General features: G+C 45.0%; 2 protein-coding genes and 1 long non-coding RNA gene across 4 annotated transcripts in view; 1 reads left to right on the top strand and 2 right to left on the bottom strand.

The window, feature by feature from the left end:
- On the bottom strand, positions 1-977 carry LOC144367468 (uncharacterized). Its single transcript, XR_013426879.1, has 2 exons — positions 673-977; positions 1-205 (listed from the first exon to the last, which is right to left on the bottom strand). It is a non-coding gene; the product is annotated as an uncharacterized LOC144367468 (long non-coding RNA).
- The window catches only part of LOC101967395 (nuclear envelope pore membrane protein POM 121C), a 24,837-nt gene continuing 4,083 nt past the window's right edge, over positions 942-21,695 (top strand). The window contains exons 1-11 of the mRNA XM_005328518.4: positions 942-1,542; positions 2,185-2,400; positions 2,725-2,883; positions 4,994-5,074; positions 9,410-9,581; positions 17,044-17,135; positions 17,638-17,711; positions 18,109-18,233; positions 18,339-18,441; positions 19,099-19,272; positions 19,937-21,670. Of these exons, the coding sequence (XP_005328575.2) occupies positions 983-1,542; positions 2,185-2,400; positions 2,725-2,883; positions 4,994-5,074; positions 9,410-9,581; positions 17,044-17,135; positions 17,638-17,711; positions 18,109-18,233; positions 18,339-18,441; positions 19,099-19,272; positions 19,937-21,670 (3,490 nt within the window). The 5' untranslated portion in view covers positions 942-982. The remainder of the gene's footprint in view (positions 1,543-2,184; positions 2,401-2,724; positions 2,884-4,993; positions 5,075-9,409; positions 9,582-17,043; positions 17,136-17,637; positions 17,712-18,108; positions 18,234-18,338; positions 18,442-19,098; positions 19,273-19,936; positions 21,671-21,695) is intronic.
- Positions 5,485-21,695, bottom strand: part of Nsun5 (NOP2/Sun RNA methyltransferase 5) — a 23,631-nt gene continuing 7,420 nt past the window's right edge. The window contains exons 10-11 of one of the 2 annotated variants that reach the window (XR_013426878.1): positions 19,281-19,782; positions 5,485-11,527 (exon numbers count right to left, since the gene is read on the bottom strand). Coding sequence is in view for 1 of the 2 variants with exons in the window: in XM_078023884.1 (XP_077880010.1) it covers positions 19,698-19,782 (85 nt within the window). In the remaining variant the exon portion in view is untranslated. Of the gene's footprint in view, positions 19,783-21,695 lie in introns of both variants that reach the window. The other variant, XM_078023884.1, reaches the window with a different exon arrangement.

The raw sequence follows: 21,695 nt of genomic DNA on the forward strand, positions 1-21,695 counted from the left end.
GAGGTTTTGGACATTTTATTGCTTACTCCTCCGTGGCCAAGGGCCAGGATGCAGTGGAGAGCCGCGCCAAGTTCCTTTACTTCACAACCAAGGTCATTCATCCTGATCAAAGCACTGGAGGGGGTTGGCCAGCTCCCCCTGCCTTTCCCTCCTCACCACATTCTTTCCAGAAACCACCTTTCGTCGCTGGAAGCTTTCTGAGGCACTGTTAGCATTTAGCAGAACAAAAGAATGAGTTAAAGAATGAAGGCTGAAGAAGCTGAGCTAAGCCAGTCTGGCCGGGCAGACTATCCGGGTAAAAGTTTTTAACACGTAATTCAGGAGCAATTTTTAAAACGTGGAGTCTTAAATGAGTCAGAAGTTAACAAAGTAAAATCCAAAAAGATGTAATTTACATACCATGCGACTTTAACCCCCTCCCCAAGCCCGTGGCCCTCAGCGGCCCCATCCACTCCACCCCGCGGCTCTGGGCACTACCAGTTTTCCTCAGCCTAACAAACATAACATTAAATTGACCACCAGGTCCTCAAAATCGACCCCTGAATCTGGACCCCACGTGCAGTTGGGGTCCCACATTAGCCACACATAGAAATGCAAATTCGGGGCCTGACGCCACAGCTTCGCGTTCGGTCCCTGTTTCATAAGGGTGGCTGGTTCGGCCCCGCGATTCACCCTGCCGTGGAAGGCGCCCCTGCAGCTGCGTGTGAACGGCGTGCTCGGGCATTCAGCGGCGGGGAGCGATGGCGACAGGTGTCTGCTAACGGGCTTGGCTGGAGGCCGGTCAAGCACGGTTAAGAGTGCTGTGGGCAGGCAGGCGCTATTCTCCGAAGGCTGTCTCGTCTTGGCGGTGCAGAGCTAGTGCGCTCCCTCTCGCGCTGCCGCGCCGAGTCGCGCGCGAGTGACGCACACGGTGCGCGGCGACGCGGCGCCTGGCCCGGTGCACGCTGGGATATTTAAGTCTTCTCCGCGGCGCGGAGCCGCGATGTCTCCGGCTGCTGCAGCGGCTGGAGGAGGCGAGCGGCGGCGGCCCCCCATAGCGAGCGCCCGGGACAGCCGGGGCCGGGCCCGCGGCGGGCCGGCGGGCGCAGCGCTGCTCGGCCTCGTGCTACTCGGCCTCGTGCTGTACCTGGTGCCCGCGGTGGCGGCGCTGGCCTGGCTGGCCGTGGGGGCTACCGCGGCCTGGTGGGGACTGAGCCGCGAGCCCCGAGGTCCGCGCGCCTTGCCGTCGTTCCCTCGCAGCGCGCGGAGGCAGCGAGCGCTGCTCGCCTCGTCCCCGGCCAAGTCGGCAGTAAACGGAAGCCTCCTAGAGCCTCGGACCCTGCTCGAAGGACCCGACCCCGCCGAACTGCTGCTCATGGGCAGCTACCTGGGCAAACCCGGCCCGCCGCAGCCTGCCGCCGCGCAGGAGGGCGGGGACCCGCGGGCGCGGCCCGGCCGCCGCTTGCCCGCCCGCTCCTCGCCGCCCGCTGCCCAGCGCGCCCCGTATGCTCACCCGTCTCCCCCCACCCCTCTCCTGCGGCCCTCCGGGAGGCCGGCATACAGGTAAGAGCACTGCGCGGAGCGTCGACCCTGACCCCCGCCTAATTCGGTGTAAGTCTCCTGCCCGCCTCTGCCTCGGGGAACCGCGGTCTTAACACTCCTCCCCTCCCAGTTCCTAGGCTGCTGGATGGTAGTGCCTGTGGGCCTGGGAGAACGCGAGCCTCCGCAACGAGCCAAAATACTTCTTTGCGTTTAGTCACCGGAATGTTTGGCTGTTTTGTCTGGACCAGAGAAATGATACCAGGCTCAGGAAATGCCTCGTTGATAAAACCTGACTGATTAAAAAACATAGTGAAAGTGTTAAGTTTTTAGAGTTTTGATAAATATATTTAGTTGAGAAAATGAACTAATGTGCATTTTTCTGATTAGCATAAACTGATCCAAAGAATACTGAAAAATTTCTCCCAGTGCAACCCAGTAGCATAGTGTACATGTGTAGGCAAGGTTTTCAATTTCACTCTAAAATTGTTGAAGTCTGTGGTAGAGACAGCTGTTGAACAGCTGCCACTTTCTGCCCACAGATGGAAATTTGCCATAAAAATACTGTGTTCTGTATTGCTTGGAAAGAGAGAGAAACTCTCTGGAAAATGTCTGATGTTCTTTTAAGTTTCTCTGATTCTATGGTGTGTCTCTCATTCTTCATAGGGATTGTGGGACTTTACCCGGTCGGTTTGTGATAACCCCTCGAAGACGCTATCCGATCCAGCAGGCCCAATATTCCTTGCTGGGGGTACTGCCCACAGTGTGCTGGAATGGTTGTCACAAGAAGGCTGTGCTCTCTTCTCGGAATTCAAAGATGGTGTGTAGCCCAGTGACTGTGAGGATTGCCCCTCCAGATAGCAAGCTAACTCGTTCTCCAGCGTGAGTATTATTGGAAGAGTGCTCTCCCTTTATGTCTGCTTTTTTCTTCTATAGTTGTTTCTCTGACAAAACAATTATTAAAATGAAGAAGAAAGGAAAAGAAATGACTGCTTATTTAAATGAGAAATCCCAAGTTCTATTAAAAACCTTCATTTATTTTTTGTCCCTGGGCTAGCTTTCATTGCTCAGGACAGGTTCTGTGAATATATAAATGATACTTTTGCCAATTGGTTAGATTATGGTTTCCAGGGGCTTGGGTCTAATGCTGTGTGGTATAGCAATTAAAATGTCTTACAGCTGCTGCAATCTTGTTTTTTGTTACAGACCAGAACCGTTAATCAACTCAGCACTGCCATCACCATCAAGTAGTGTCCCAGACCCATGTGCAAAGGAGACCGTGCTGAACGCCCTCAAAGAGAGGAAGAAAAGGATTGTGGAGGAAGAAGACCAAGTGTTTGTTGATGGCCAAGAGAATAAGAGAAGGTAGCAGGCCCCCCAGATGCTCAATGGGCTCCTGTGCGGATCCTGGGTGTTCAGTGAAATCTAGGTCATTCTTATAAAGGGACAGTAGCCAGCTTCAGTTTGTGAGTCTTTAAAGTCCCCTTCTCTCATGTCCTGGTAATAAGGACATTAATGTTATTCAGTTTGTAAAGACAGATAATTTTTATAGTTTTTTTCCTTTCCGTAGATTATCCATGTTGGGATCCTACTTCTGATATAAATATGTTAAATATTATTTTGGGAAGAGAATTCTCAAGTCTTCTCAATTTTATGTTCAGTAACTTGGGTTCAAAATCATAACTACTCAAGGAAGTGCTTGTCAAAAGTGAACAAGAGTATGGTTTGTTTGTATAAAGATGAAACCAATTTCCTTATCTTGTTTATATGATTACTCAATAAATATGGAGTTAAAAACTTCCTGAGTACCGTGAGAGGAGAGGTAGTTAAGTGGCTCTTTGGGATACAGGACTATTTATGCTCTCCAAGGAATCACCTGAGGATTATTTTATTTATTTATTTGTTTGTTTGTTTGTTTATTTTTGTGTGTGTGTGTGCTGGGGATTGAACCTAGGGGCTCTCCACTTATTTTTGCAATTCAGCAAATATTTACTGAGCACCCATTGTAATGCCAGACCCTGTTCCAGGATCTCTGGACAATAAACAAGACAGAATCCCAGCCCTCATGGGACATTTTTTGAGAGAGATAGGCAGTTTTTATTTATTTATTTATTTGTTTGTTTACTTGTTTTGTAGTTGTAGATGGGCAGTATGTCTTTATTTTATTAGTTTTGCTTTTATGGGGTGCTGAGGATCAAATTTAGTGCCTCTCACATGCAAGGCAAGCACTCTGCCACTGAGCTACAGCCCCAGCCCAAGACAGGCAATTTTTTAAAATGTCAAAATGAACAATGTAATCATGGATTATAAGTATATGGGGATAAAAAAAAAAACAGGGAGATAAAAGTAACAAGAATGGGGCTTCTTCATATCTAGTGGTCAGGGAAGAGCTCAGAGGAGAGAGTGAACCCCACACCTGAAGAACATGACTTTTGTCCCCATTACCTTGACTGGATTGTTTATACCCAGCAATTTTAAAGTTGGCTGTCCATGGTACTGTAGAAGACAAAATTAAGTAAAGGAAATCTTAATTTATGTGTATGAATTAAGAATATAGGAAAATCAGTGATGATGACCCAGACATAGAATTTCAGTTGTGATAAATGAGCAGTTCGTGCTGATATCATCTAACTAAGTAGAAATAACGGCAGAGTAGTACGGCAGTGGCACTTGCCTATAATGCAAGTGACTTCAAGAGACTAAAGCAGGGGGATCACAAGTTCAAGGCCAGCCTGGGCAACTTAGCAAAGACCTTGTTTCAAAATAAAAACTTAAAAAGGGGGCTGGGAATGTGGCTCAGTAGTAAACTAAATGTGAGTTCAATCATTACTGCAAAATTAAGAATGGCAGAGGGCAGGGAGGAAATAATTTTTATGGTCCAGGTAGGTGTCTCATGTTCTCCAGGATGAAGATTTTCTTGGCTGTGGTGCATGTACAACTAAAGATTCAGTCTTATCTTTCCCATGATTGAAATAAGCAGTGATCACGTGTCATTTACATGCTCTTATATGTGATATGTAGATTTTTACCTAACCGTTTTGGCATGTTAACCTCCAGAGCACTGTGAGGTATGTGGATTGGTCCTCAACACACTTGGGGTTTTTGTTTTTAATTTTTCAAATTTGTGGGTGTTGGGTTTTAAATTTATGATCATAATACTTAAGTGTCAAAAGTAAGAAATTGAAACACCTGTGTAGTTCAAAAGGTCTTAAAGTATTTTCATGCTATCCTTCATTACCAGGGCTATCTCAGATTAAATTTACCTTTCAAAGACTTAGAGGTTTAAAACAATTTTTTCCTTTTCTAGAATGTAATCTATGTTCCACAGAGGTAGTATATAATTCCAGGGGTCTGAAAATATGCTTTGGGTGGGCGGGGTCATGTTATTTCACTGAGAATTTTTTTGTTTATTATAGATGCCATGGGTGGGGGGGGGATCATGTTATTTCACTGAGAATTTTTTGGTTTATTGTAGGCGCCATGATAGCAGTGGGAGTGGACATTCAGCATTTGAGCCCCTGGTGGCCAATGGAGTCCCTGCTGCTTTTGTACCGAAGTAAGTGAGAGTTCATCTGGATGAAATATCAGCTGTTGAGGAAAAGGGCATTATCATATCTGTTGCCCTAAAGATTTCTCTTTGCTTTTTGATTTGCTAAGTAGTTCAGGTTCACATTTTGAAATCGGGAAGGAACATTTTGAGGAACCTGCCACATTAACTGTCTTCTGTCCAATTTCTTTTCATACTTTTACATTAATATGAATAAACTGCTAAAGTTAAAGGGCTTGTAAGTGTATATGATGACCAGGTATGTAAACAGAAGGATCACAAGGCTTGTTTAAATAGACTAAATGCAATAAGTTTCTGCATTTGAGTTTGAAAATACATTGGAGAAGTGGGCATGGTGTCACACTCCAGGAATCCTAGCTACTCTAGAGGCTGAGGCAGGAGAATCACAAATTTGAGGGCAGCCTTAGCAACTTAGTGAGAACCCTGGCTGAGTGAAAAAAAAAAAAAATGGGGTGGGGCTAGGAGTGTAGCTCAATAATTAAGCATCCCTGGGTTCAATCCCCTATAAATGTACCAAAAGAAAAAAAAAACATTGGAGGAGAAACAAAATGGAGGGGGGGGGATCAGAAATATGTGTGGAAAGGCTTAGGATAACTTACACATAACTTATGTGATGTGGCTCTCAGAAAAGCTAATGTGATCCTGCTCTGCTGTTAGAAGATGATTAGAATGAAGCTGGGAAGTGTGGTTAGTCCTGCTTTCTATAGTTATGCTTCGACTGTCAGAACCTCATGTTCAGTTCAACATACAAGAAAGGATGTATACAAACTGAGATTAATTCCAGTCAAGCAACCAAGAGATTAAGGGGATTTGTTGTTTTGGGGGTTTTGTTTTGTTTTTCCTTTTCATTGTGCATTATAAGCATACATAACTGGGATTCATTGTTGGGTTTTTTTAATGTTTAATTTTTAAAAGATTTATTTTAATTAGAAATATGTGACAGCAGAATGCATTTTTATTCACTGTACACAACTGCAGCACACTTTTTCATTTCTATGGTTGTACATGATGTGGCGTCACACCATACGTGCAGTCATACAAGTACCAAGGGTAATGATATCAATCTCATTCCACCATCTTTCCTGTCCCTATACCCCTCCCCCACTCCTTCCTCCCCTTTGCCCCATCAAAATTTCTTCATTTTTCCCATGCCCCCCTCCCCCAATCATGGATCAGCATCCATTTATCAGAGAGAACATTCTGCCCTTGGTTTTTAGGGATTGGCTTACTTCACTTAGCATGATATTCTCCAGCTTCATCCATTTACCTGAAAATGCCATAGTTTGTTCTCTTTTAATGCTGGGTAATATTCCATTGTGAATACATGCCAGAGTTTCTTTATTCATTCATCTATTGAAGGGCATCTATGTTGCTTTCATAGTTTAGCTATTGTGAAATGAGGTGCTATGAACATTGATGTGGCTGTGTTACTATAGTATGCTGATTTTAAGTGCTTCAGATATAGATCGAGGAGTGGGATAGCTGGGTCACATGGTGGTTTCATTCCCAAGTTTTCTAAGGAGTCTCCATACTGCCTTCCAGATTGGGTACACTAATTTGCAGTCCCACCAATTTGCAGTCCCACCAGCAATGTATGAGTGTGCCTTTTCCCCCACATCTTCACCAACATTTATTGTTGTCTGTATTCTTTTTTTTTTTTAATATTTATTTTTTAGTTGTAGTTGGACACTATATGTTTGTTTTATTTATTTACATGTGGTAGGTACATTTATTTGTTCATCAAATGTATATCTTCTGAGGAGGGTCTTTTTAGCTCCTTAGCCCATTATTGATTGAGTTGTTTGTTTTTTTTGGTGTTAAGTTTTTAATGGTACCGACGCTGTAACTTTAGTTTGTTTATATACTCTTATGTGGTGCTGAGGATTGAACCCAGTGCCTCACTCTTGGAAGTCAAGCGCTCTACTGCTGAGCTAAACCCCAGCCGCCAGTGTTAAGTTTTTTGAGTTCTTTATATATCCTGATGGGCGTGTGGCAAAAATTTGTTCCCAAAATGTAGGCTCTCTCTTTACCTCATTTGTTTCTTTTGCTGAGATAAAGCTTTTTAGTTTGCGTCCATCCCATTTATAAATTCTTGATTTTATTTCTTAGGCTTTCAGGAGTCTTGTTAAGGAAGTTGGGGCCCAATCCGACATGATGAGGATTAGGCCTACTTTTTCTTACTGTTAGGCGCAGGGTGACTGGTGTAATTCCTAGGTTCTTATTCTACTTTTGAGTTTGTGCAGGTGAGAGCGGTTTATTTTCATTTTGCTGAATATGGATTTCCAGTTCTTCCAGCACCATTTGTTGAAGAGGCTATCTTTTCTCCAGTGTATGTTTTTGGTGTCTTTGTCTAGTATGAGATAACCGTATTCATGTAGGTTTGTGTCTGTGTTGTCTATTCTGTACCATTGGTCTATGTGTTTGCTTGGTTCCAATACCATGTCATTTTTGTTACTATAGCTCAGTAGTATAGTTTAAGGTCTGATGTTATGCTGCCTCCTGCTTCAATCTTCTTGCTAAGGATTGCTTTGGTTATTCCGGGTCTCTTTTTTTTCCAAATGAATTTCATGTTTGCTTTTTCTACTTCTATAAGAACTGACAATGGGATTTTAATTGGAATTGAATTGAATCTGTATAGTGCTTTGGGTAGTATGGCCATTATGACAATATTAATTTTGCCTATCCAAGAGCATGGGAGATCTTTCCATCTTCTAAAGTCTTCACTTTCTTTCTTTAGTGTTTGGTAGTTTTCATTGTAGAGGTCTTTCACCTCTTTTTTGTTAAGTTGATTCCCAAGTGTTGTATTTCTTTTTTTTTTTTTTGGATGCTATTGTAAATGGGGTAGTTTTCCTAATTTCTTTCAGAGAAAATTTCTTACATCACTGATGTATAGAAATACATTTGATTTATGGGTATTGATTTTATATCCTGCTACTTTGCTGAATTCCTTTATTAATTCTAGAAATTTTCTGGTGGAGTTTTTGGGTCCTCTAAGTATAGAATCATGTTGTCAGCAAATAATGATAGTTTGAGTTCTTTTCCTTTAATTTCATATCCCTTTAATTTCTTTTGTCTGTCTAATTGCTCTGGCTAGAGTTTCAGGGACATGTTGAATAGAAGTGGTGAAAGAGGGCATCCCCGACTTGTTCCAGGATTCATTGTCACGTATTCATACATATTTACAATATAACAATCTACTTGGGTCAGTTTTACTTCCCAGTACCTCCCCTTCTCCTGCCCCCTGTCCTTTCCTCTGTTGGTCTTCCTTCTGTTTTCATGAGACACTTTCCACCCTTTGTTTTTTCCTCTCTGGCTTCCACGTGTGAGAGAAAACACGGCACTTGACTTTCCAAGTCTGGTTTATTTCACTGAGCATGTTCTCTAGTTCTTTCCACGCACCAGCAGAAGACATAATTTAATTTTTCTTTATGTCTGAATGAAAGTCTGTATGTATGTATACCACGTTTTCTTTGTTCATTGAGTCATTTGCAGACACCTGGGCCGGTCCCATAATTGGGCTGTTGGGAATGTTCAGGAGATTTGGAAACGCCAGAAGGGGTGGTGGTGATAGGTGAGGGAGTTTTGAGGATACAGAAACTAGCCCAGAAGTGAATGACCTCAGGGGAAGTATTGGGAAGTAAGGAAAGGAAGCAGAGTGGTCCTCCAAAAGGTAAAGAACTGTCAAGGCTCCATCTGGCTGCAGGTAAGATCTGTGGGTAAGAGCTTAGGGAAAGACTTCCTAATAATGAAGTGTAGAATGTACGGCTCATGGCTGGCACAGATCACTCTGGGAGGTTGTTGTCTGTATTGTAGCAGGAAGGATATGTGGGGAATGTCTGTTTCGGTTGTAGGTTTAGAAACAATAGTTGGTTCCTCTTAACTCTTTTCTTTTAGCAGCTATATCGAGGTATAATTGACATATAATGCACTGTACCTGTTTGAAGTATAAAATATGCCAAGTTTTGCCACATGCCCCTGTCACACCATTCTGATGAAGGTAATGAACATGTTCATCACCCCCAGACTCCTTCGTGCTTCTCTTATAATCAAGCCCACCCTGCTCCAGCTGTCATGGCTCTGTCTCAGTAGATGAGTGTGCATTTTCTGGAATATTATATAAATGGAATCGCACATTTGAGTTTTGAATGTTTGGCTTTCTCTACTGACTTTCTCAGATATATTTAGCCAAATTGTGAGCAGTGCCAATTAAGAGCACTGTCCTCTTCCTTCCATCTGTATGTAGAAAAGTGTTATAACCACATATGGACCCTTGGAAGGATGCTGCCTTCAGTAGTACATCTAACCTTTTCCCTTTTCCCTTAGACCTGGGTCTCTGAAGAGAGGTCTCACTTCCCAAAGCTCAGATGACCACTTGAACAAGCGATCACGCACCTCTTCTGTGAGCTCCCTGACAAGCACGTGCACAGGTGGCATTCTTAGCTCCAGCCGAAATGCAATCACCAGTTCCTATAGTTCCACCCGTGGCATCTCACAGGTACAGTGGTGGCTCTGTGCTGCTGGGGCTGCGGGGGAAGGGGTGGGGTGGGGGGTCCTGGCGTCACTTAATGAAAATGATTACCAACATTGGGATTGTCTCTAAGCTAACAGAGATTCAAAGCCTTAAATAATAAATAAACTGTAGACCAGTGGAATGGAATAGAAAGTAAGAAGTAAACAGGGTAGAAATAGAGCTATTATTGCAAATAAATGTAAGATGGCTGAACAGGTCAGTTGTATTAATTTGATCCAAAGCTTGGTTGTCTGGGTTGCATTGGACCATAGAAGAGATTTATCCTATAGGCATGTAATATTTAGAGTAAGCTTTAAGCAAAACTGGTTGATTGTTGTTGAGAAAGGGGATTATGTCGTGCAAGAAAAAAAAAAAAACACTCTGCTGCCAGCCAAGCTGGGGCTGAAATCTTTGCTCTGACACTTAATAGCTAAAGGGCAGGTGAATCATTTGAACTCTTCCTCATCTTTGAGGGATTATTAAAGCACCCCTTCAGCAGTGTGTCCATGGTGGGTACTATAGATGGGAACTGCTTTAAAAAAAAAAGTGTGGCAAAAAAGGTTATTGAGGGGAGAGATTTTGAGACATATTCATCAGTCCTGAGGCCTTTATAGCAATGTCAGTGAAAGATAAGGCTGAGCCTTTAATTTCTTTTGTCTGTCTAATTGCTCTGGCTAGAGTTTCAGGGACCATGTTGAATAGAAGTGGTGAAGAGGCCATCCCCATCTTGTTCCAGGATTCATTGTCACGTATTCATACATACTCACAATATAACAGTCTACTTGGATCAGTTTTATTTCCCAGTACCCCTTCCTCTCCCCTTCTCCTGCCCCCTGTCCTTTCCTCGGTTGGTCTCCTTTCTGTTTTCATGAGACACTTCCCACCCTTTGTTTTTTCCTCTCTGGAATCCATGTATGAGAGAAAACATACAGCACTTGAGTTTCAGTGAGTGATCATGGGAGCGAAAATGGCATCACTGTAACCTTTCCCTTGAGCACCTGTTTTGTGTGGGGCTCAGTGCTAAGCTGGATACATGCATTTCCTAGCTTAGTCACCACAGTGGCCCCATTAATTACATACTTATTCCTATTTTTAAATTATTTTTATTATATAAAAATTTTCCAATATGAATAGCTACAGGAAACTCCACTGTAGCTTCAGTAGTTACCAGCGTTTCTTTGGTTAAGGAGCCTTAACTGAGCTTGTCACCTTTGTTACTGAACGTTTGTCTTTATTCTATAATACTCTCATATCCCCTTTTTCTTTTTTTATGGATCCCTTTTGCAGAATTTCCTACATTCTGGATTCAGTTTATGTCATTATAATGTTGTTTCAAAACATATATTCTCTCCTATTCCTTGTGAGTAGTTGGATCATGGAGCTTGATTAGATTGAAGCACCATTATTTGAGCAGGTACTGCGTAGTGGTGCTGTGTTTCCTGACACATCTCATCTCAGCAGGCAGACGACATCTGGTTTCCCACTTCAGGAATGTGAATATTGACCACTGGTTTTGGTGTTGCTGGTCTGATTCATTTAAATTTTCTTTTGGACTTTTCCTCTGGTGGTTTTAGTAGCCATTTGTCATCTTTAGCTAGATCTGCTGTTGTTGGGGGTTGAAAATGGGGATATTCGTTTTTTATGGTTCCTGCATATATTACCTTGATAACCTGTGTGGAAGAAAACATTCTTCCTAGAAAGGGTCAGGGTAATCAGATGGCACAGCTGACTGCAGAAGGGACCATTGGAGATTTTGCTTTTGCTGGTAATTATCTTTATTAACTTCCAAATTTTTTGTAGACATTTCATATTTTTCAATACATTGTAGTTAATTTTTACACAGAGACTTTTCCAATGTTGGCTGGTGGGAATCCTTTCAAACTGGCTCCTGTTGCTGGGCACAGTGGCGCACGCCTATAATCCCAGTGGCTCTGGAGGGAGAGGCAAGAGGATCATGAGTTCAAAGCCAGCCTCAGCAACTTACTGAGGCCCTAAGCAACTTAGTGAGACCTTGTCTCAAAATAAAAAAAAGGACTAAGATGTGGCTCAGGGTTTATACCCAAAGGACTTAAAATCAGCTTGCTTAAAGATAGTGACGCAGTATGACCAATGTGATCTGCAATCTGTACAATCAGAAAAATGAGAAAAATAGTGACGCAGCCACATCAATGTTTACAGCAACTCAATTCACAATAGCTAGACTATGGAACCAACCTAGGGCTCAATAGTTGAATGGATAAAGAAATGTGGTATGTATACTCAATGGAATATTACTCAGCTTTAAAGAAGAGTGAAATTATGGCATTTGCCAGTAAATGGTTAGAGTTGGAGAATATCATGCTAAGCAAAATAAGCCAAACCCACAAAACCAAAGGCCAAATGTTTTCTCTAATATATGGATCCTAGGGGCTGGGGATGTGGCTCAAGTGGTAGCGCGCTCGCCTGGCATGCGTGCGACCCGGGTTCGATCCTCAGCACCACATACCAACAAAGATGTTGTGTCCGCCGAGAACCAAAATAATAAATATTAAAAATTCTCTCTCTCTTTAAATAAATAAATAATATGTGGATCCTAAATCACAGTAAGGCAGGGGGCACTAGGGAAGAATAGTATTCCCTTAGATTAAGGCAGAGGGAAGTAATAGGAGGGGAGGGGATGTGGGGATAGGAAAGACAGTAGAATGAAACAGACATTACTGAATATATGTATGTGACTGCATGACCGATATGATTCTGCAACACGTACACTCAGAAAAATGAGAAAATATGTCCCATCTAAGTACAATATATCAAAGTGCATAAATGTATTCTACAATCATGCATAACTAATTAAAACAAATTTTCTTTTAATTTTTTTAGTTGTAGGTAGACATTAATACCTTTATTTTTATGTGGTGCTGAGGATCAGACCCAGTGCCTGACACACGCTAGGCGAGCACTACACCACTGAGCCACAACCCAGCCCCTTTAAACAAATTTTCAGGTTTCACTTTGTTTTAAATTTAAAAAATTTAAAAATGTGGCATAGTGGTTGAGTGCCCTTGAGTTCAGTCCCCAGTACCCTCCCAAAAAAAACCTGTCTCCTGTATCCTTCTGTTTAGACCCCAGCAGTCTTTGATAAATAGTCTTTTTTTCTTTTTAAAGAGAAAGAGAATTTTTTAATATTTATTTTTTAGTTTTCAGCGGACACAATATTTTTGTTTGTATGTGGTGCTGAGGATCGAACCCGGGCCGCACGCATGCCAAGCGAGCGCGCTACCACTTGAGCCACATCCCCAGCCCCAAATAAATAGTCTTATTGCTTTTGATCCCTCCCCAAAATCTTTGTACATTTCCAGCTCAGACTAAAGTTGGCTGTTTCTTCAAATAGTTTTGGTTTCTTCCAGTACAAATTCTATTAGAACCTAGTCTAGGTTCTAGCAGAGATACAGATCCTCCAAAAAGAAGAATCAGAATCATTAGTTCATAATGACATTTCAAATTCACATTTAAGATGGTAGGGTTTTTTACATAAAATTACTTTGGTTTTATATTTTTATGTATTCTTGCACAAAAAATGTTGGGTCATGATTAATTTCTTGGTTGATCATTGTGTACTGTTCAGCACCCTGTGGCCATGGTGCATGGTGGGGAACAGGGGAGCATTTGTCTACATTCTGGCCAACAAAGTTGGTTCTCACAGTTTGGGGTTTTCATCTATAGGACAGGTGAAGAGCAGTATCTGATTTTTGTCTCATAAGTGAACATGGGCTTCTTTTCGTATGTTGAATGATTTTTTTTATTCTCATTCCATTATTATTAGTTCATAACTTTTGCCCATTTTTTTTGAAGGGCTGCTGGTCTTTGCTCATTTTCAAGAGTTTTTTCTATATTAGAGAAACCTATTCCAAATGAAATAAAGTTTTAAATATAAAATAGAAACCACAGAAATATTAGCGGAAACAGGCTTTTTGTGCGTTGCTGCTGGAAGTGTAAGTGGGCTCCTCCTCGCCGGAAGAAATGGTCAGTGCTGGAGGTGCTGCCCACCGACCAGCAGCGGTGCTCGCAGAAAGCTCCCTGTTCGGTAGGGCAGCTAACACTTTTAGAAGAATACCTTTACTTTCAGTTTACACTTTCAGAACTAGCACTATATGACCTGTTTACATCCTTACCAAAAATTTATAAAAAGCAAGGTTCAGAAGAACTCCATGCAGCGCCCTCTTCCTTGGGCTGTTGGGTATGTGTGTGATTCCACGTTGCTTTCTTGCCTTCTCATCTTTAATCTGGTAATGTGACTGGGTAGGTATTGTCCTTATGTCCTTGTGTCATACTTTCATACAACCAGCAGTTTAGAAGAAACTAACAATAAGTATCGAGACAATAGGGAAATTATTATTTATTTAATTCTTTGAGACAGGATCTTGCTAAGTTGCTGGGGCTGGCCTCAAAGTTACAGATTCTCCTGCCTCAGCCTCACAAGTAGCCAGGAGTTACAGGCTATGTGCTGTTGTGCCCAGTAGGAGTTTACTCATTACTGTATATTATTCTTATTTGTTGAAATGTTTGCCTTTCTTGGTTTCAAAAGAATATTTAAGCATTGATAACTTTCATGTGAAAATAGAAACTGAAAGCAAAATTCCATTATCCTGGCTCTCCTGGTCTCTGCTCCATGGCTTGCTGCTGTTAACATTCTTACTGTATGTGCAGGTACAATCAATGTCACTTAACAAGAAATGTATCATTAGTGATTTTTTCATCATTGAGTGAGTGCCATAGAGTTAGTGCACTTACCTGACCTAGTTGGTATAGGTCAGCCACTCAGTGTAGCCTCTTGGTACAACCAAAGAACTCAGTAAACATGAGATGGATGAGTCTGCTGCAGATGTAGCAGGCACAGTTTTATAGTAAACCTTCTTGTATACGTAAGTAGGAATACACTCTAAATAAATATATACATCAGGAGCATAGTCTTTTATTTTATTATCCTTATCAAGCATTAGATCCTGGCTGGGCATGGTGGCGCATGCTTGTAAATGTAGGAGGCTGAGGCAGGAGGATCATGAGACTAGTCTGGGCAGTTTAGCAAGACCCTATTTCAAAAAAATAAAAAAGGCTGATCGAATGTGTCAGTGGTAGAGTAACTTGCCTGGTGTGCTCCAGGCCTGGGTTCAATCCTCAGTACCATGGAAAGAAAGAGAAAAGGAAAGAGGAAAAAAAAACAGACACAGAAAATTGGATGCTCTACATAATTATGTGGATTAAGCTTTTCTTTTTGGTAGTGGTAGTAGGAATGCTGGATTGAGCCCAAGGGCATTTTGCCCCTGAGCTGCATCCTCAGTCCTCTTTACTTTTTAATTTGGAGACAAGGGTCTCACTGAGTTGCTGAGGCTGACCTTGAACTTGTGATCCTCCTGCCCCAGCCTCCTGGGCGTACAGGCGAGTGAGTGCCACTACACCTGGCAGTGTAGCAGGTTCATACCAGCATCACCAGAAATCCCTGCGTCATGCTAGTCTTAATAGGTGTGGGAGTTCTTCGGCTCCATCGTTTATGTAATGTGTTACTGACCCAACGTGTTGTCTTGCAGTACAGGGCTGGCAGAGTGCCAGGATTGGGGGCTCTTTTTCATAATAAAGAGGCAGTATGTGCGCTTTTCCTTTCCAAGTGTCTTACCTATTATATCTTGTATAACATTCTTTGTCATATAATCTTATTTTTTAAATGGCTTTTGAAATTGTAGTGTAATATACAGAGAAACACAAATCATCATGACCACCCATCCGCTGGTCAGGTAATAGACATTTTTAACACCTAGCGTCCCCTGGTTTGCACTTCGCATCACTGTACTCTTTCCTCTTTTCCTTCCTGAATATTTTTAGTACCACAAATAGTTTTTTCCTTGGTTTTGAATTTGGTATAAATGGAAGCAGAGCATGCATTTGTCATTTTATGTTTGACTTCTTCCAGTCAACATTTTACTTGTGAGGTTCGTCCATGTATGTCACTGGGTCATTCATTATTGTTGCTTTATACAAGTCTTTTGTTTGGTGCACATACATAAAATTTGTGTATGTTCAATTTAAGCAGATGTTGCCTGTTTATTTTATTTTATTGACACCAGGGATTGAACCCAGGGGTGCTTAACCACTGAGCTACATCTTCAGCCCTTTTAGTTTTAATTTTGAGACAGGGTCTCTTTAAGATGCTTAGGGCCTCACTAATTGCTGAGGCTGGGTTTGATCTCAAGACCGTCCTGCCTCAGCCTCCTGAGCCACTGGGATTAAGGACATGTACCACTGTGCCTGGCACAATTTCTGGAGTGCTTTAGTTTATACTTTTAGGATCAGCAGTACATGGTCTTGTTCCTGTTGTTCCGCTTCCTCACCGCTCTTGGTACTGTCAGTCTCTGGCCATTCTTGTGGATGTTAGGTGGTATTCCGCTGTGGGTTTTACTTTGCATTTCCCCAATAACTGGTAAGACAGAAGTGAGAACTGTTTATTGACTATTCATATACCCTCTTGTAAGAAATATCAGTGGACTTGCTGGCCAGAGTATGTGCCTAGTGTCTGCTCTGTGTCCACTGCCTTGCCGATGGCCTTTGGAGAAGCAAAGATGAAAACCCCGTCTTTGCTGTCAGAGACTTTTCCTGGTAGAAGAGACAGATATGGATGATCTGCACATAATCATAGATGCCAGAAGTGTAGCAAAAATCACAAATGTCATGACGGCATGTTTTGAAAAATAAAGCCAGGTGTGGTGAATGGGGAGGCAGAGACAGGATTGTAAGTTTGAGGCCAGTCAGGGTAACTGAGCAAATCTTGTCTCAACATAAAAAATAAAGGGGCTGGGAATGTAGTTCAGTGATAGAACATCCCTGGGTTCAATCTCCCTTATCACAAAAAAGTTTAAAACTAAACTTAATGAAAACAAGAGTTAGTTTACTGGCTTATCTTCCTAAAAGTATGTTTAAATTTACTTTTGTCTCCTCCATAGATAGTCTGGAGTAGCTTGTGCATATAGCTCTGTGTTGTTACTGAATATCATCAATCTTACTACTACTTTTTAAGTATTTTTTTAATATTTATTTTTTAGTTGTAGTTGGACACAATACCTTTATTTATTTTTATGTGGTGCTGAGGATCGAACCCAGGGCTTTGCACGTGCTAGGCGAGCGCTCTACCGCTGAGCTACATCCCAGCCCCTCAGTCCTACTTCTTATATGCAAAAGGTGCATTCATTCCTTCTATGTTTAGGCTTTTCTTTCCTTTTTTGCTTCCATAATTGTAATTGCCACAAAACCATAACTGACAATTTACTTTCTTTTCAGGGGTCTTCACAAAGAAATATTTTTTAGTTCCTTAAAAAGAGACTTTACATGCAGTGATGAACACAACCACAAGAGTATCTCTCTCTAGGGTTGTGTGCTCAGCTGTCCCTGGGCTCAGCTGTTTAACTCTGATTGATTTCAGCTGTGGAAGAGGAGTGGACCCCCTGCATCCCCCTTCTCTAGCCCAGCTTCCTCCCGCTCTCAGACTCCGGAGAGGCCAGCCAAGAAAACCAGGTGATTATCACCTCCTCCAGTGACCGTTTGCTCTGTGTAGACAGGCAGGGGTGAGGAGGGAGGGGTTGGAGCTGCCTCTCGGGCATTGTATGACTCGGACTCAGTGGATCAAGAGCGTAAGACTCAGAGAAGGGCAGTGATGCAGGCGCCCAGCAGCATGGCCCTCCTCCTGCAGCCTCGCACACTGGCTGCACAGGCCCTGCTCTGCCTCTTGCTCCAGCAGCCACTCAACAGGAGTGCCGAGAGGGTTCTGGGTATGCAGCCAACTGAAGCTCTGCTCCTTGGAGATCTAGGCTCGGCAGACTGCGTGGGGTTGTGGTTGGTTTAAGACAGGCTTCTCTGGGATCTTCGTTTCTATAGGAATTCTCCTTTGACCTTTTTTTATGTCGACATACTGAGATCTTAATTAAGCATGGTAAAGAATGCTGTGGCCTGGGCTCCTTGGTAGTTAGAAGGGTGTAGAACATTATCAAACTGAATTCCACCTTTCAAAACCCCACAGAGAAGACGAGCCATGTCAGCATTCCAGTTCCTCGACTCCACTGGTGGCCGACAAGGAGTCCCAGGGAGAAAAGGGTGAGTGGATGAGCAAGCAGGAGCGGTGGGTGGAGGGATGGCTGAAGGAGTACCTCTGAGAACACCTGGCAGAGCTTTGCCCTGTCTAGCTAGGGCAGCCTGCCTTCACAGATAAAGGAGAGGGTCGTACAGACAAGTCCCATGTGACACGGTCCTGGGTAGAGAGCTGTACCCAGTATACTCAGTAAGCATTGGATGCTGCATTTGGAGCAATTAACTATTTCCCCTCAACTATTAGAAATAATCTTACAGATACCATCTGGGGGCCCCAGCCATGGAAGATAGCATCTTTTTAGACACACAGTGACAATTCAGTGTTAAAAGCCAAGTGGATAGAAAAGCACTCTGCCCTGCTGGGAGAGGGAAGTAAGCCAGCAGGCCCTTTTCCTGTCTTAAGTTGCAGACACAACCTCTCGGAATCAGCCGAACTCGTGGGCTTCCCCGTCTACACCTGGCAGCTCTGGACAGCGGAAACGGAAGATCCCGCTGCTGCCCTCCAGGCGAGGGGACCAACTGACCTTGGTATGTCTAGTCACCCATGTTGGCCCTCTTGCATCTTGGGAGGGCTGGTGCAAGTGAGCTTCTGCTGCTGTACGATGGCCCAGCCTCTCCATTCCTCTTTGACAGCCTCCACCGCCTCAGCTTGGTTATTCCGTCACTGCTGAGGACCTTGACCTGGAGAAGAAAGCTTCACTCCAGTGGTTCAACAAGGTCTTGGAGGACAAGACTGGTAAGGGGTACACATCAGTGGCACATCCAAAGGCCCCATGTGTTCGTTTCCTTTGGTTTTGGTTTTATTGTTCTTCTAAAGGGTTTCCTAAGAAAGAGTTTCTTGTTTTCCTTTGTTGTTCTTCTGAGAAGTCCAGCTAGGTATTTTGTTTTTGTTTGGTATGGGGATTAAACCCAGAGGCGCTTAGCCACTTAGCCACATCCCCAGCCACCTTTCTTGTATTTTATTTAGGAACAAGGTCTCACAGAATTGATTAGGGCCTTGCTAAATTTCTGAATCTGGCTTTGAACTCACCATCCTCCTGCCTTAGTCTCCTGAGCCACTAGGGATTACAGGCAGGCGCCACCACCCCCAGCCACCTACCTTTTCATTAAATCCTAGAGCACAGTGAGCGCTGGGTGTTTTTTTTCTGCTTTGTTTTTATATTTTTTAGATGTCATTCATTTATTTATACATGGTGTGGAGAATCGAACCTAGTGCCTCCCTCACACATGGTAGACGAGTGTTCTACCACTGAGCCCCCAGCCCCAGCCCCCAGTGAGCACTATTGAGGGGAACAATTTCTAGATCAGGCTGCTAGCCCTGGAGCTTCCCTGTGCCATCTTGAAAGAATTCTCCAGCAAGGGGCAAAGGTTGAATCTTGTCTCTCTCCCTCAGATGTTCCTCCAAACTCCATCAGTGAGAACCCACCTGCCACTCAGCCTTCTTTCACTTTCACCCCGCCTGCTGTGGGGACCCCTTCTGCAGCAGCCTCCCCGCAAGCCACGGGCACCAACCCATTGTTAGAAAGCCTGAAGAAGATGCAGAGTCCCCCAGACCCATCCCTCCCAGGTAAGTACCGTGCAGTGTTGGCCCTCAGGATGAAGCCCAGCCTCGTGCTTCTCTGTCAGTCTAAAGTTGCTGCTGCCTCGAGTAAAACTGGGAAGGCAGCATGGGTCGGCTCCACTCAAAGCCCAGTCTTGGGACTGCTTTGAGCCTTGCTGTCATCATCTGTAAATGAGAGGACCACCCTGCGAGGTATCTGCAGTGTGGCTTACTAGACAACAGCCCTAAATAAGATAAGTTCCTCCACATGGGTTTCCAGGGTCAGTTGAATGTCACAGGCCCAGGCCTTCGAGTTGTGCAATCTCTTACTGCACTTCCTCAGACAGTAGTCCAGGTGTAGTGTGCAGCCTCCCGGGGCCAGGGGCAGAGAGTCTCCTCCTCGCAGCTGATGGGTGAGCGTGGTGCATCTCCATTAGATAGACAAGACCTGTCTAGGTCAGTGCTCTGGTGATGTGGCATCTCCACGTATAACCTGGAGTTAGGTCCTGGGTTATTCCCTTCTGTCTGTCTTGTGGTCTGGGGGATGGAAACAGGAGAACCTCTGAGTGAGTTTCATAGGCTGTGCAGCGTAGACTTGTCACACCTCTCAGCTGACTAAGGGAGGCACCAGAGGCGCAGACATGCTGGTTCTGTCCTACTAGAGAACTCGGGTTTCTTACTTTCTTCCCAGAATCTGTTGAAGTGGCCACCACCACAGGCCCATCACCTCTGAAGACACCTAGCCTGCTGACCTCCCTTGGCTCTCCACCACCAGGGCCCCTGCCAGGCACCTCTTCAGACTCAAAATCCACAGCCACTTTCTTGGGGCTGGTCCCTGCCTCCTCCACAGCACCTGTCGTGGACACCAAGTCACCTCCAGCCCTTCAGACCGACACATCTGCCAAAGCCCCAGGCCCGCCTACCCCCTCCCCCACATCCAAGCAGAGTGGGCTGTTCGGCATGTCGAGCAGCATGCCCTCTGCCCCTTCCCCAGCTGCTCCGGCTGCTCCAGCCGCTCCGGTTGCTCCGGCTGCTCCGGCCACACCTGCCGCCCCAGCATCTCCGGCCACCCCAGCTGCCCTAGCCACCCTAGCCACGTCTTCTGCTTCTCCCATGTTCAAGCCCATTTTCATGACACCACCTAAAAGTGAGAGCGAAGGCCCCTCTGTCACATCTGTCACAGCTGCAGCTGTTTCTAGCTCCACCCAGCCCATGACCACCAGTACTGCCACCCCAACTTTTAAGCCCATCTTTGGTGACCTGGGGCCACCTGCATCTGTGCCCTTGCCTGCTCCCTTTTCCTTCAAGCCAACAACAGCTGCTGCAGCCCCAGCTGCCCCTCTCTTTGCTGGCCTGGCCACTGCCACCTCGGCCGTGGCTCCAGCCACCACTGCCAGCACATCCACAGACTCTGCTTCCAAACCTGCTTTTTGCTTTGGGGTCAGCAGCGTGGCCAGCGCTGGTGGCAGCACGACTGGCAGCCTGACCCCCGCCTCTCAGCCCTTCCCCTTTGGAGCACCCCCTGCCTCTGCCGCCAGCTTCACCCCAGCCGTGGGGTCTGTATTCCAGTTTGGCAAATCCACTGCCACACCAACATCCACAGCAGCCACTACCTTTGGCCAGTCCTTGCCCGGTGCTGTTGAGGCGGCCACCACCAGTAGCAGCAGCAGCAACAGCACTGCTGGCTTCAGTGGCTTCGGCAGTTCCCTTGCCACTTCAGCCTGCACCACCAGCAGCCAGCCCACCCTGACTTTCAGCAACACCACCACCCCCGCGTTCAGCATTCCCTTTGGCTCCGGTGCCAAGCCCTCCCTCCCAGCATATCCAGTGGCCACCCCCCAGCCCACATTTGGGGCTGCTGATGGGCAGCAGCAGGGGTCCTCCAAGCCAGCCCTTGCTCCAAGCTTTGGCAGCTCGTTCACTTTTGGGAACTCTGCAGCCCCTGCCCCGTCTGCAGCGCCAGCGACGGCCCAGCCTGCCTTTGGCAGCTCAACACAGTCAGCTTTTGGCTTGAAGACCACCGCCTCAGCCTTCGGCACCCCTGCCAGCACACAGCCAGCCTTTGGAGGCACGACGCCTGTTTTCTCCTTCGGTGCAGCCACCACCTCTGGCTTTGGAGCTACCACCCAGACCACCCCCAGTGGGACCAGTGGCTCAGTGTTTGGCAGCTCAACTCCGTCCCCTTTCACGTTCGGGGGATCTGCAGCACCAGCTGCCAGTGGGGCTTTCGGGCTCAGTGCGGCTGCCCCAGGCCCCAGCTCCACCTCTGGGGCCTTCAGTTTTGGAGCTGGACAGAGTGGGACCACAGGAACCGCCACCCCCTTTGGTGGGGGCTTGAGTCAGAATGCCCTGGGCACACCCAGCCAGAGCACACCCTTTGCCTTCAATGTGGCTGGCACACCTGAGAGCAAACCTGTGTTTGGAGGTAAGATCAGGAGTGGGTGTGGTCT

This window comes from Ictidomys tridecemlineatus, chromosome 10, assembly GCF_052094955.1.
Source record: "Ictidomys tridecemlineatus isolate mIctTri1 chromosome 10, mIctTri1.hap1, whole genome shotgun sequence".
Lineage (NCBI taxonomy): Eukaryota > Metazoa > Chordata > Mammalia > Rodentia > Sciuridae > Ictidomys > Ictidomys tridecemlineatus.